Here is a 14,742-nt window from a genome sequence, read left to right as displayed (position 1 = left end):
CTAATATATTTAAATTAAGTTGTATATTTTAGTTAAAATGTTTATTTAATAATTAAATGTTTAATAAAACTCTCGTCAGGCTCAGTATATGGTCTCTTATTACTGCTAATACAGTAATTGTTTGTGTGTGTGTTCAGACTTTGACAGGCTGACTCTGTGTCTCTATAGATGTATATTGAAAGCTCATCCCCTTCTCTGTGTAAAATGCTCAGAAATAGGAAAATGAAATAAAGCATGCTGTTATGTGAATGCTCCTCACAGCATCTGGACTCCTTATGATTTCCAGCAGGTTGAATGGAGTTTTTAATATTTCATGTCTGCCACTTCTCATCTCGATAAACTTTGGCAGGGAGTCGCATTTAATAATTCTGCCATGGCTGATGTGTTTTTGCTGGTCAGTGTGAATGTGCTGTGACAAAGCAATAATTATTTGTAATAATTACTGTTTTATTTCTGTTCTTTTGTTGTAGAGCGTGATCTTCCCAGGTGCTGGAGATGAAGGGATTCTGGAGTACAAATCTGTCATTTATTATCAGGTCAAACAGCCGCGCTGGTATGAAACCATCAAGGTAAAAGTCATCTTATATTCTCCAATCTGCTGTTCAATAAGAGGATCTAATTTGACTTGCCTAAATGTCAGAATATATCTTCAAGAGTCAATGTTTTATTTAATTTTTTATTTTATATAAATTTTTAAAATTTATTTTATTTTTTAATTAAATTTATTTTTGTTTAATTTTAATTTTATTTTATTTTATGCAAATGTTATGTAAAATCAAGCAAACTTTGTTGGAACAAGTCTCTTTTTTTCAATTCCTCCTCAGATATGAATAAAGATGCAAATACAGAAAACAGCCATTAAAATAGCTTTTTTGTTTTTGTGTGTCATTTTTGTTTTGTTGTTTCGTTTTATTGTTAATTTTGTTTATTTTGTTTTGTTGTTAATTGTGTCGTCTTTTTCTTGTCTTTTTTTTGTTCTATTTAGTAATTTTTGCTCTTGTTTTATTGTTTATTGTGTTTCGTTGCTTGTTTTGTTGTGTTTTGTTTATTGTGTTTTGTTGTTGTTTTTATCGTGTCGTTTTTTTGTTTCTTTTTTGGCAATTCTTTGTTTTGCAAGTGTTTTAAGTTGTATATTTTTTGTTTGTTTTGTCCCTGTTTTGTATTTGTTTTGTGTTTTTTCATGCTATTTTGTCTTTTTTTGTTCTGTTTTTTTTTCGTTTTTGCGTGTTTCGTTGTGTTTTGTTTATTGTGTTTTGAGTTTTTTTATTGTGTCGTTTTTTTGTTTCTTTTTTGTCAGTTATGTTTTGTGTTGTTCTTTTATTTTGTATATTTTTTGTTTGTTTTGTCCCTGTTTTGTGTTTTTTCTTATTTGTGTTTCTGCTTTTTTTCTCATTTTTGTTTTGTATTTGTCTTTTGTTTCTGTTTGTTTTGTCATTTTGGGGATTTTGTTGTATTTTGTTTCTTTTAGTTGTCATTTGTTGTGTTGCTTTTCGTTTTGTTTTATTGTTATGTTATTGTTGCTTGTTTTGTTTTATTCTTGTCATTTTGTCGTTTTTTGTTTCTGCTTAATTTGTATTCTTTTTGTTTTGTTTGTTGTTGTTTGTTTTTGTTTTTTGTTTTAGTTTTTTGTTTTGTCGTGTTTTGTTGCTAATTGTGTTGTTGTTTTTTCTTGTCTTTTTCTTGTTGTTTTTTTGTTGCTGTTTGTTTTGTTGTTTTTTGGTTTTTGTTTAGCTTTTTGTTTTTGCCAATTTGTATGTGGTTGCATTTGTTTATTTATCTAAGCTTTATTTATTTTACATTTATTGTTTTATTTAACTTAAATAGATTTAATTCCTAATATATTTAATTGATACATTAAGTGCGCCAAAAGAAATGCTTAAAGCTGCATTGTGGATTGTGTTCTTTACATTAGACATGAATAAACTCTATGGAAAGCACAAAAGTCCATAATCTCCACATTGACAGGTGTTGTTTTCTCCTGCAGGTTGCGATCCCGATTGAAGATGTAAACAGGAGTCACCTGCGTTTCACCTTCAAGCATCGCTCATCTCAAGACTGTAAGTTTACCTGCGAGTGTTTAAACAGTATGTGTGTCTGAAGATTTACTGTAGTAAAGCCGAGTTCACAGTGTGTAAGGCGGTGCTTCACACCTCTTTAAATATCCTCCTCTTCCTCTAGTTTTACATTGCAGTGTGTTTTCTAAATAACTTGCCTCTGAATGAGCTTGCTGTTGTTTAATAGGCTGTTAAGTGTGCTTTAGGGGTGATTGACTTTATATGGTTTGTTGGGTTTATTATTTGAACAAACAGCTATCAATTTAGCTGTGCCGCTAATCACTGAGCATCAGCGCATGGTGATTATACATGATCAAAGTATAGATGGGATGATCCTAGCAGACCAATCAGAAACTCACTTCTGCAACTGCATAGCAACACATTGACAACCACACCTGTTTTTGTCTCTGATTATTTTGTGCTTGTAAAATAATTATTGTATTATGAACATTGATTTCTTATTCTACTTTCTCTAATACTTTGGGATCTTTATATATTCATTCATTTTCTTTTTAGACGAGTCCCCTTTATTATTTAGGGGTCACCACAGCAGAACTTATCCAGCATCTGTTTTACTCAGGGGAACCCCTTCCAGCCGCAACCCAGTACTTTGAAACGTCCATACACTTTCATTCACACACATACACTACAGACAATTTAGCTTACCCATTTCACCTATAGTGCATGTCTTTAAACTTGTGGGGCACCCGGAGGAAACCCACGCTAACACGGGGAGAATATGCAAACTCCACACAGAAATGCCAACTGGCCCAGCCAAAACTCGTAACAGCGACCTACTCACTGTAAGGCAACAACACTACTCACTGCGCCACTGCTCTGCCCCTATTTTCGTTTTAATCATTAGAATGAAATGTTATTTGTAATCAGGCTAAATATGAAGAAACAATTTCCCATGTTAAAATCTTCTGAACATAGATATGAGTGAATTAAAGATATAAACAGAGATTAAAAAGCTAATTTAAAGAAAGCAGCCTTTACTATTTTATTTTGGTATGTTTTTTTACATTTTTTTTTTACACATTTTGTTTTGAAATTCAAAATTCTGTGTTTTTTTCTGTAATAAGGTGTTTCGTGACTAATCATGATTAATTTCAAAAAGTGTGATTAATTACGTTAATTTTTTAAATCATTTGACAGCCCTAATATATATATATATATATATATATATATATATATATATATATATATATATATATATATATATATATTGAATAATTTACAGGAAAACAAAACTAATGAAAAGACTCGAAAAAAGTGCCAAAAGTGTTTATTTACCTTAGCACTGAACATATTAATTACATACAAATTAGCCATCTGTCTGTAAGTTTCGAAACAGGAACTTCAATTTTTCAATTTTAATAACAAAAAACTATTAAACCATATTAAAAAAATAAAGTTTTAATTTAGTATTGTTGAAAACTCACATTCAACATTTAATCACTCACTCACTTAGATAGAGATGTTTTTTTTTTTAAGGAAAATGATCATATAACTATAATCTGGTAAAAGCTGGGATCTCTGGGCATGTCCCCTGCAACAAAAAACCCTCTCATTTGGGACTGAGGTTTCTGGGACAGAAATATAAGATTTAGCCAAGGTTGACAGCAGTGGGTAACGCTGTGCATTGTCTTTCCACCACTTGAGAGGACAAACCATGAGTGAGATAGAGGTCTCTTTGCGATACAAGTCAATGTCTGCATCAATCTAACAAGTGTGCTGTGTTCTGCAGTCTCCATGACTGTTTTTAGTCGTATTCCCCGACTTATATTTCACCACAGTCTGGCAGTGCCTGCATACTGTTTTTTTCTTTGTCTGTCACCTTTTCTCCTTTTTCGTATCTTTTTAGAAAGAAACCGAAATGCTTCCACACATCCGATTTAAAACCCGCTTTAGGTTCAATTTCCAGCTCTTTTTCTTCCCCGCTACTAGCAGCACACTCCATTTCCGCATTACTGGATCTGTGGTGACAACAGACCGCAAAGGATGATGCCCACGCTTAGGCTGATGGGAATTGTAGTTCCCGCTACCTCCCGTTCACTTCATTCACCTAAGCAAACTTTTCTCAGAAATATAGTTTTATTGAGTCATACGCCTACGGTAATATTGAAAAAAATTACTATTACGGTATGACGGTATTTACAATGTTGTTACATCCCTTATAATATATATATATATATATAAATATATATATATATATATATATATATATATATATATATATATATATATATATATAAAATATACATATATATATGTATGTATGTATGTATCTATGTATGTATGTATGTATGTATGTATGTATGTATGTATATATATATATTTGTATATATATATATTTATATATATATATATATATATATATATATATATATATATATATATATATATATATATATGTGTATATATATATATTTATATATATGTATATATATATATATATATATTTATATATATGTATATATATAGTTACATATTGTATTGTTTTAATTTTTATTTGATAATTAAACGTTTAATACAACTTTAATAAAACTTTAACCAATTTGAGTATATGATCTCTTATTATTGCTCACACACTAATTATATTGTACAATATATTATTATTTATTGTTTATTTTATAATCAGTACTAATTATTTTAGCTATACAAAAATTCAATACTCATGTATTTTTTTTATTAATTAATCAGCCAATACAGTCATTTAATGAATTTGATTGACTTCCACATGAGTAGAACATTAAACCAATATTTTATCCATGAAATACACAAGCCATGTTTTATTTCACTTACAGTTCCAAATTGTATATCAGTAGTACCACACACACAAAAAAATACCCAGCAACCTGATAGTACAGTGTAACATGCTGAATTCCTTAACAACCAAATGAAATGCCACCCAAGTGTGTTGTGGTGAGTGTAAAAGCAAGTTGTTGTGCGTCAGTTTGCTTGTGTGTTTTGCAGAGTGAGAGTTTGACAATCTGCTGGGATTGACCATGAGCCTGTCTGAGGTTGTTTATGGGTTGTGTGCGTGTGTGTGTGAGTATAATTCTGGAAGTCTCTGTTTCTCCATCTGTCCTCCACATGTTTTCTCCTCTGCTCCAGGACTGGAACTGGGCTCTTGTTTTCAGGGCTCTTTGCTTGTCTATTTTCGGGCGGAGATGTAAAACAAATCATTTAACACACAAACGCATGATCTGGAGCAAATAAAAGCCTCATCAGTTGATCTGAGGATTAAGAAAAGTGACAGTAAGAGGGGCTTTACAGTCTGACTGGGGATCTCAGAACAGTTCTGCTTGAATATCAGAGTTTTAAACTCGTTGTCTTTGTTACACTTTTACAACGAGGTTGCATTAGTTAATATATTTACTAACATGAACCAAGAAATCATTTAAGTATTTTTCAACTTTGTTAATGGAAGTTGTTCCTTGTTGGTTCATGAAGTTTTCTATGATGGTGGTGATGATATTGGTAATGATGACTAAGATGATGATGGTTATGTTGGTGAAGATGTTGATGAGTCTGACACTGATGATGATGATGATGATGATGATGATGATGATGATGATGAATAATGTTGATTATGATGATGATGGTGGTTTTATAGGTGGATGTAACCGAGATCACACGGTGATTTGATGGTGGTGATTATTGATAACGATTATGATGATATTAATAATGATGATGATGATGTTGGTCATGATGAATATGGTGAAGTAGTTTTCTATGATGGTGGTGATGGTAATGATGATGGTGATGTCGGTGAAGATGTTATTGACTCTGACACTGGTGATGATAGTGATGAATAATGTTATCGTGACGGTGGTGGTGATATTGGTGATGAATAATGTTGATGGAGGTGATTATTGATAATGATTATGATGATATTAATAATGATGATGATGATGTTGGTCATGATGAATATGGTGAAGTAGTTTTCTATGATGGTGGTGTGATGGTAATGATGATGGTGATGTCAGTGAAGATGTTATTGACTCTGACACTGGTGATGATAGTGATGATTAATGTTATCGTGACGGTGGTGGTGATATTGGTGATGAATAATGTTGATGGAGGTGATTATTGATAATGATGATGATGATGATGATGATGTTGGTCATGATGAATATGGTGAAGTAGTTTTCTATGATGGTGGTGATGGTAATGATGATGGTGATGATGGTGAAGATGTTGATGACTCTGACACTGGTGATGATAGTGATGAATAATGTTATCGTGACGGTGGTGGTGATATTGGTGATAAATAATGTTGATGGAGGTGATTATTAGTAATGATTGCAATGCTATTGGTGATGATGATGATGATGATGATGATGATGATGATGATGACAGTGGCAAGGCTGATGATAACCGTTGTGGTGATGATGGTCATCTTGTGACCTTCTCCTGTCAGTATGTGCTGTTGGCACTTATGCAGAGAATGGTTCAGAGGTCTTCGAGGGCTTTGTCATTGGAAGATCTTGACATTATCAGTAACGTGAAGAACTTTAGGGTTGTTTTCAAGTCAGATTCAGAGAGAGGCTGCTGATGAAGCACACAGGGTCTCAGATGTGCTGTCTGACTGAAATATACCCTGATCTGAGCCAGTGTGATCTCTGTTATAGTCTCTTTGATGCAGTTGTAGATTTATTAGGAGCTGCGCATAGGGGTGTCACGATTTCGATTTTTAATCGAAATCGATCGAAATTTATGTTCAATTTCGATTATCGAATAAAAAAAAAGAATTTCGATGCTGCCTCGCCCCCATGTCATGTCAGCTTGGCTTGCCAAGCGGAAAAAAACAGGCTTGTTGAAGTGCTTGTTAAACTGCAGAAGCAGGAGACCCGTCGACAGAACTTAAACCCTCTCCTCTTTCAATGAAGTCGCCGGTGTGGAAGCATTTGGGATTTCCAGTGAGTTATGTTGACAACGTTCGTGTTGTCGACAAAAAAAACACACAGTTTTGCAAGCTCTGCTATGTACGTATTACGTACGGTTCGTCCGATAGACAACACCAGCATCGCGATCCTCCACCTGCCCCCGTTGCAAATCCGCTCGCGAAAAGTACACACTCAGGCCCCGTTTACACTGTCTTTGTTTTTAAATGGCATTTTAGAACCACAACGATTTGACATACACAGTGGCGTGTAGCATTTCTGAGCAGCCCTCCTTCCTCTCTACCTCTGAAAATGCACATCACGTGACCACACAGACAGAGATGCACACAGCCATGCGCTCCAGACAGCAGGTCCAGGCAGTCAGAGGACTGCTTCAATCTTTCACTCACTTGTACTTAGTCATTTTAGCGAACACCTCAGATACTGTTGGCTGGTTCCTGTTGGTTGTGCCTCTTTTTAACCGACTCCATTATAACGACACAGATCACTGCCTATTCACGAGTCCAGCAGAAAAAGTGATTGACAGGTGGTAATTATGTGTGTGTCTTGCCTTTATTCATTTACTGTATGATTTATTTATGGGTAAAACAAAGACCATCCAGGTCAGGTAGTTTAAACGGTAGGCTAAAAATAATTAATTGGTCATTAATTAATTAGTTATTCATAATTGAAAATCGAATCGAATCGTGCCTTCAGAATCGAAAATGTAAACGAATCGAGGATTTGGAGGATCGTGACACCCTTAGCTGCGCAGAAGCAATATCAAATCTTTATTTTTTATTTTTTTATAAGAGTTTAAGTGGAGATATTGCCCCTTTTCAAAGGACTTAAAGGCTGATTGTTTACATGCGCTGTGGGCTTGCATCTCTGCGCAATAATTGGCAGGACTTTATTCAACGCTTTTAATTCCTGTGAAGACAAGAGTAACCTTAGGCAGGGGAGGGAACTATGATCATTCGTTAATAATGAATATACAATGTTCTTTCTCTGCAGGCAAAGATAAATCTGAGAAGAACTTTGCTCTGTCGTTTGTCAAGCTGATGAGATATGATGGCACAACGCTGAGGGACGGAGAACATGACCTCATCGTCTATAAGGTAAACCCAGCAAACGTCTCTAGTGCAGTCTCGCACACACTCGCTCGCTCATAGAGATGCGAGTTGTGTACTGATGCGGCTGCTTGTCCGCGTTTTGTCTCATTTAACCTTTGACCCCACATCAATGTAATAATTATGCAATTAAGCTTAGCTCCTTTGTTCAGGCTCTTCATATCTGCATATTAAATAGCTTCATTAATGCGGAACACCGCCTGGTCAAATCCTTTTTGAGCTATGCAAATTAACCCTTATACAAATCATTGCTTTATCGCTGATCTGCTATTAGTTTAATTGCTTGTGCAAAAGTGGCTCTGAGAAAAGTGCCATCATGTGCATACATTAAATTTAAGTGTCCCTATTACGATATTTTAACGGCTCCTTGTTTTGTTTTAGAGGTCTTGTGCAATAGTTTTACATTTATCCAAGTTCATAAAATGCTTTGATTTTCTTTATAATATCCATTGAAGCTTCAGCTCTTTTCTCACAGCATCTCAAACGGTCTGTTTTCGGATCTGATCTCTCTAAGCCCTGCCTTTCAGAGAGCTTGCTCTGAGGTGCGTTTCCCAAACAATGACGTTACTCGCGGCTGAACTATCATAGTACGATGCATCATTTGGGAAAAGAAAAATGTAGTAACGAGTGTTTCCCAAAACCCATAGTTTCTCTGTTGCAGATCCATCATTTGAACCATGTTAGTTATAACGTAAAACACCCATAATGATGCTCTAAACAGGGTGGAGTAACTACTTCTTTTAGAGAAAACCCCCATAGTTTCGTTGTGCGAATTGTATTGTTTTACACAAACACGCATTTAAAAAAATCCAATATTCGTTGGTAAAAACATGCACTCCTTTTCCATAATAATTGAAATAAGTGTAAGTGGCACAAAAAGTCCTATGTTTCATTTACAAACATTATTGAGAACATTACATATTCTATTCTAAAACATAAAATCGCTTACAAAGCTAACACGTATTCTAATATCATTTATAAATCATATGAATAAATAAATACATAAATATATAATATGTATATCTATTTATGATATATATATATATATATATATATATGTATATATGTATATATATATGTATATATATATATATATATATATATATATATGTATATATATATCACCATATATATTATATATATATGGTGATATTGGTGATGAATAATGTTGATGGTGGTGATTATTGATAATGATAATGATGATATTGGTAATGATGATGATGATGATGTTGGTCATGGTGAAGTATTTTTCTATGATGGTGGTGATGGTAATGATGATGGGGATGTTGGTGAAGATGTTGATGATTCTAACACTGGTGATGATGATGATGAATAATGTTGATTATGATGATGATGGTGGTTTTATAGGTGAAAGTAACAGAGATCACACGGTGATTTGATGGTGGTGATTATTGATAATGATTATGATGATATTGGTAATGATGATGATGATGTTGGTCATGATGAATATGGTGAAGTAGTTTTCTATGATGGTGGTGATGGTAATGATGATGGTGATGTCGGTGAAGATGTTGATGACTCTGACACTGGTGATGATAGTGATGAATAATGTTATCGTGACGGTGGTGGTGATATTGGTGATGATATGTATATATATATGTATATATGTATATATGTGTATATATAAATATGTGTGTGTGTATATATATATATATATATATATATATATATATATATATATATATATATATATATATACATATTTTCTAAATGCAATTTTTTCACTGTTTTAAAGCACACTAACTTATAGCTATCCTTAAGACTACCGTACTGATAATAACATCTAAAACAAATTTTTTTTTTTTTCAATACATTTTTTCATTCACACCAGATTTTTTTACTGAAAAAGTTTAATGCTTAAATTTTTGGACTTTTATGTCTGTTTTCCCTTTTGTAGGCCGAAGCCAAGAAGCTGGAAGACTCCTCTATGTACCTGAGCTTGGCCTCCACCAAACCAGAGATGGAGGAGAGAAATCCGTCATCTGGGAAAAACGCACAGAATCTGGGAAGTTTCACCATCAGCAAAGACTCCTTTCAGATCTCCACTCTGGTTTGCTCCACTAAACTCACACAGAACGGTGAGATGCCTCGATTTATCCGTCATTTCATAATCCCTTTCCTCCATCCTTTGTGTGTGTGTGTGTGTGTGTGTGTGTGTGCGTGCGTGCGTGCGTGCGTGCGTGCGTGCGTGCGTGCGTGCGTGCGTGCGTGCGTGCGTGCGTGCGTGCGTGCGTGCGTGCGTGTATTTATATATATATATATCACCAGCCACTGTGGCTAGTAGATTTCCATCATTACTAGCCCCTCGCCATTTTCACTAGCCACAATTTTGTTGTTGGGAAAATAAATTTTGTATGCATCAATTGAACTTTGACGTACTAAAATTATTGACTAAGATGTTGTGTTATGCCCACATGAGTCCTCATTTATTTAACTTTTTGTGTGTGTTGTATATGAGCTTGCTCAGTGTGCAACAAATGAGTTGTCGCTTTGCAAATAATTTTCATTTCACATGACAAAGGTAATAAAAATATTGAACTCTTAAAAGCAGCAGGACTGTGGGTACAAGATCGTCGCTCTTTGTCCAGTTTATTTCAAAGAGAACCGATGACACCAGTTACATTCCCAGTAGGCACAGTTGCTTCATGCAAGTAAACGGGGAGCGTGCGCGATTTTTAACAGTCGCCTGGATCACATCACCTGTGCGCGCAAGTGATCGTCCTCTCATTCGTATTTACCTGCTCTCTTTTGCTCGCACGCACACAATTATTTTTGTCTATCGTGCTGCTTCTCGATTCTAAGGTCACATTTAAACAAATATTGGGCCATCCCTATTGTCAAATCCTGCCTTTAAAAACCCTACAATTAAAATTTATTTCCAACCAGCCAGAGTAGCAAGTCAGTCTAACTGAAATAAAGTGATAAAATCTACCAGCATTTGGTGGTTGGAGGGTGATAATGTCAAGCCCTGTTTTCACAGTATGTCTGATAATAATGTTTCTTCTGGAGAAAGTCTGATTTGTTTTATTTCAGCTTGAATAAAAGCAGTTTTTAAATTTTTAAAGGTCATTTTAAGGACAAAATTATTATCCCCTTTAAACTATATACTTTTTTTCGATAGTCTACAAAACAAACCATCATTATACAATAACTTGCCTAATTACTCTAACCTGCCTAGTTAACCTAATTAACCTAGTTAAGCCTTTAAATGTCATTAAGCTGTATAGAAGTGTCTTGAAAAATATCTAGTCAAATATTATTTACTGTCATCATGACAAAAATAAAACAAATCAGTTATTAGAGATGAGTTATTAAAACTATTATGTTTAGAAATGTGTTGAAAAAAATCGTCTCTCCATTAAACAGAAATTGGGGAAAAATAAGCAAGGAGCTTATAATTCAGGGGGGCTAATTATTCTGACTTCAACTGTATATATATCTATATATAATGAATACTGTCCGTGTTTACAACTTGTACTTCTACTACAGTAAAGTGAGATTTCTGAAATTTTTAGATTTTTAACCTTAAAAAGTGTTATTTTAGTATCATCGATATCAGATTGTAGTTTTTATTAAATTAAATTTAGATTACGTTTTATTTTAATATTTTCAGTGTTCAATGTCATGTCTATTTATCGGTTTTAGAGAAGTTAAAAATTCCCCTGAGATAAAAACGTATTTCAATGCCAAAAATGGTTCACTTTTTAACTAATGGATCCAAATTGTAAAGTGTTACCTATCATTATTTGTTTTAATTCAATTTAAATAAGAATAACAACAATTAAACATATTAAATGCCAACAAGTTTAGTCAATGCATTTAATTAAAGATTAATGCTCCATGCTAAATATTAGATGCGTCACTCTTCTCTTTCTGTCTCTAATGAGTTCAGTATCATTAAACAGCTCAACAGTGTCTGCCGTTTGATGTAAATCAGCTTGTGAGACACTTTACGACCCTCAGGAGCGCGGCTAGCAAAACACTTGAGTTGTGTCAGAATGCCAAGATGTTTTCTGCTGTAATGTCAAATCCTGCTGCGTTTAGACACAAGCGGTGTGAAGCATGCATGCATTTCACTCTGCGCGTCGAGCATGTGCCGTCGGAGAGGTTTAAAGGCCATCTTTATCCCCGCCGGACGCGCCGTAATTCCTTTCACAGAGCGTTCTACCAGGCCGTCCGTGCTTGGGAATTGATTACAGAGCTGCTAACGACTTGCGTGACTATTAGCGTGTGGTTTTATGCCACCCTTGAGCCACGGGGGCAGTTTAGACAGCGCTTTAATGAAGACCCTTGTCAGAAAACTCTTCATTCGACAGGTAGCAGACGTGGTAATGAGGATTCCTCTATTAGCATATAAACACAGGGTTTGTATTGTAGACCACTTTTTCCACCCTCTGCAAGACCTTGTCCTTCACTGCTGACTGTGTTTTTTTGTGGACGTCACAGGTTTTTAGAGTTCAGACTAACATTTGAGATCACTGGAAACAGAGATACTTGTAGCTGCTGGACATGTAGTATTAATAGAAATGCACATGTGACAGTAGCTTGAGTTGAGATTAGCAGGAGCGTTCTAATAGTCATCTAAAGGTTTGTTAGACCAATAACTTATTAATCGGGAAATTGGGAAGTTAACTTGCACTCACCGGCAGTTACAGCTACACCTGTCCAACAGCTCGTTAATGCAAATTTCTCATTAGCCAATCACATGGCAGCAACTCAATACATTTAGGCATTTAGACACGGCCGAGAGGATCTGCTGCAGTAAAACGGAGCATCAGAATGGGGAGGAAAGGTGATTAAAGCAACTTTGAACCTGGCATGGTTGCTAGTGCCAGACAGGCTGGTTTGAGTATTTCAGAAACTGCTGATCTACTAGGGTTTTCACGCACAGCGATTTCACATGCATATTGAGCCAAACAATTGTGTTGTTCCAGCTATTTCTGTTTTCTGTGTCATCATGGCAGGTAGAAATCAATTCCTCATAGTGCCTCTTTATCACTCAGGTTTTGTTTCAATATTTTCTATGTATTGTGAAATGCTTTTCCCTGATGATTGACGAGCAGCTCAAAATGCTCTCGACCAATGGCAGCAATAGAGGAGCCAGTTTTAATAGCGTATGACAGCATCTCTCTCGTGGCCTGACAGCTCTGTCTGTCCCGGATTCACTCTCGTTGGTTTTATTAAACCCACAGGCTCTCAGAAACCTCTCCCTCCCACACACCCTCGCTTTCTGCTGAACTGAAATCACACTCTTCTCCTGCTCACATCCTTTTATTAGTTATTTATAAGCAATACTTTGGAGCACTTCATTCTGATTGGTCAGTCATGGCATTTTTTTTTTTTTTTTGCTTATTGTTTTTCACATTAAGGGGTAACTGTACTGCAAAATAATCCTGCACAATTCAGATCTCAGAGCTTTCTTGTTAAAGAAACGCACCAAATCAAAACTACCCATATTAGCCCCTTTCACACAGGGATACCGGTAAATATCTGGAAAATTTCCGGAACGACTTTACCGGTATATTGAAAAAAACGCTGTTCACACAGGCGAGGACGTTACGGAAATTTTCCGGAAAAGAGCATTCACACATCCATTCCAAAATACCGGTAAATTCTGACATCATTCACCACAAATGAGCTTTAAACCGCTGCGCTTGTGTTTGTAAACATTTGACTAAATTACAAACTCTGTGGATGATCAATATTGTGAACAACTTTCGCAGGATCACTTTCGCATGTCGAGATGTTCATATTATCTGCGTGTGCAGGCGCTCACAGGCTGTTTCACAGGCACACGCAAAGCTTGAAGGTAAACAAACAACGGCTTATCATAAGCATCTCATCGATGATTATTTACACAGTTGGCATTAAGAAGAACATATAAACGTGATCTGACTAACTTCTAGCAGCTAAATGTGTCTGGAAAAATATTCAAAGGCTTTTATTCTCACAAACCGCGCGGACGTGAATGCGTCTGACTGTTGTGATTGGCTAAAGCGGACGTCTCACGTCAGCACGTTCTAGACGTGCACGCGCTTATTACGGGAATCTTCCTTCTGCATTCACACAGCGCAGCATTCAGGCAAATTGCCGGTAATGTTACAACTTCTCTTTCCGCAAAATAGCCAGAACGAATTTACCGGTATTTTCAAAAAGGACCTGTTCACACATACAACCTTTCCGGAAAATTGCCGGCAATTTTCCGGAAAGGTCTGTATGTGTGAAAGGGGCTATTGATGATGTTAGCTCACATTGCTAGTTTTGTGCTGAACAATTAATCTGTGCATGAAATTAAGAAAAAAACAATTGTTTGCCCTTCTAATCTGTATTGAAATCTGAAAATGCACTTCATGTTTGTTTTCAGTTAAATTCTCAGATTACTTCTGTCTGATATATTGGGTGTGGCTAACATACTTAACCACGCCCCTCCTGCTGTCAGTTTTTAGGAGGAGTCTGTTTGGTTGTAATAACTCACCAAACCCTTTACCCCATCTTTCTGAATGAAATGCCTACTTTACTACATCCAATCAGCTTGCAGTAGAAAAAAAACAAGCCACGCCCACTGTTTTCTCATTTAAAGAGCCATGAAATCACCTTCTTTCGGTTCAAGTATACCTCAGAATAAAAAAAAAAAAAGCATCATAT

General features: G+C 35.4%; 1 protein-coding gene across 7 annotated transcripts in view; it reads left to right on the top strand.

The window, feature by feature from the left end:
* Window positions 1-14,742, top strand: part of dock1 (dedicator of cytokinesis 1) — a 502,920-nt gene that overhangs the window by 110,996 nt on the left and 377,182 nt on the right. For all 7 annotated transcript variants that reach the window (XR_015944908.1, XR_015503568.1, XR_015503567.1 and 4 more), the window contains 4 exon segments: window positions 471-569; window positions 1,985-2,057; window positions 7,961-8,064; window positions 9,995-10,175. Coding sequence is in view for 2 of the 7 variants with exons in the window: in XM_087275372.1 (XP_087131498.1) it covers window positions 471-569; window positions 1,985-2,057; window positions 7,961-8,064; window positions 9,995-10,175 (457 nt within the window). In the remaining 5 variants the exon portion in view is untranslated.

The sequence above is a fragment of the Danio rerio genome, chromosome 12 (assembly GCF_052040795.2).
Source record: "Danio rerio strain M-AB ecotype USA chromosome 12, GRCz13ab, whole genome shotgun sequence".
Lineage (NCBI taxonomy): Eukaryota > Metazoa > Chordata > Actinopteri > Cypriniformes > Danionidae > Danio > Danio rerio.
Note: the sequence above shows the minus strand (reverse complement) of the source record. Positions and strands in the feature narration are given on the sequence as shown.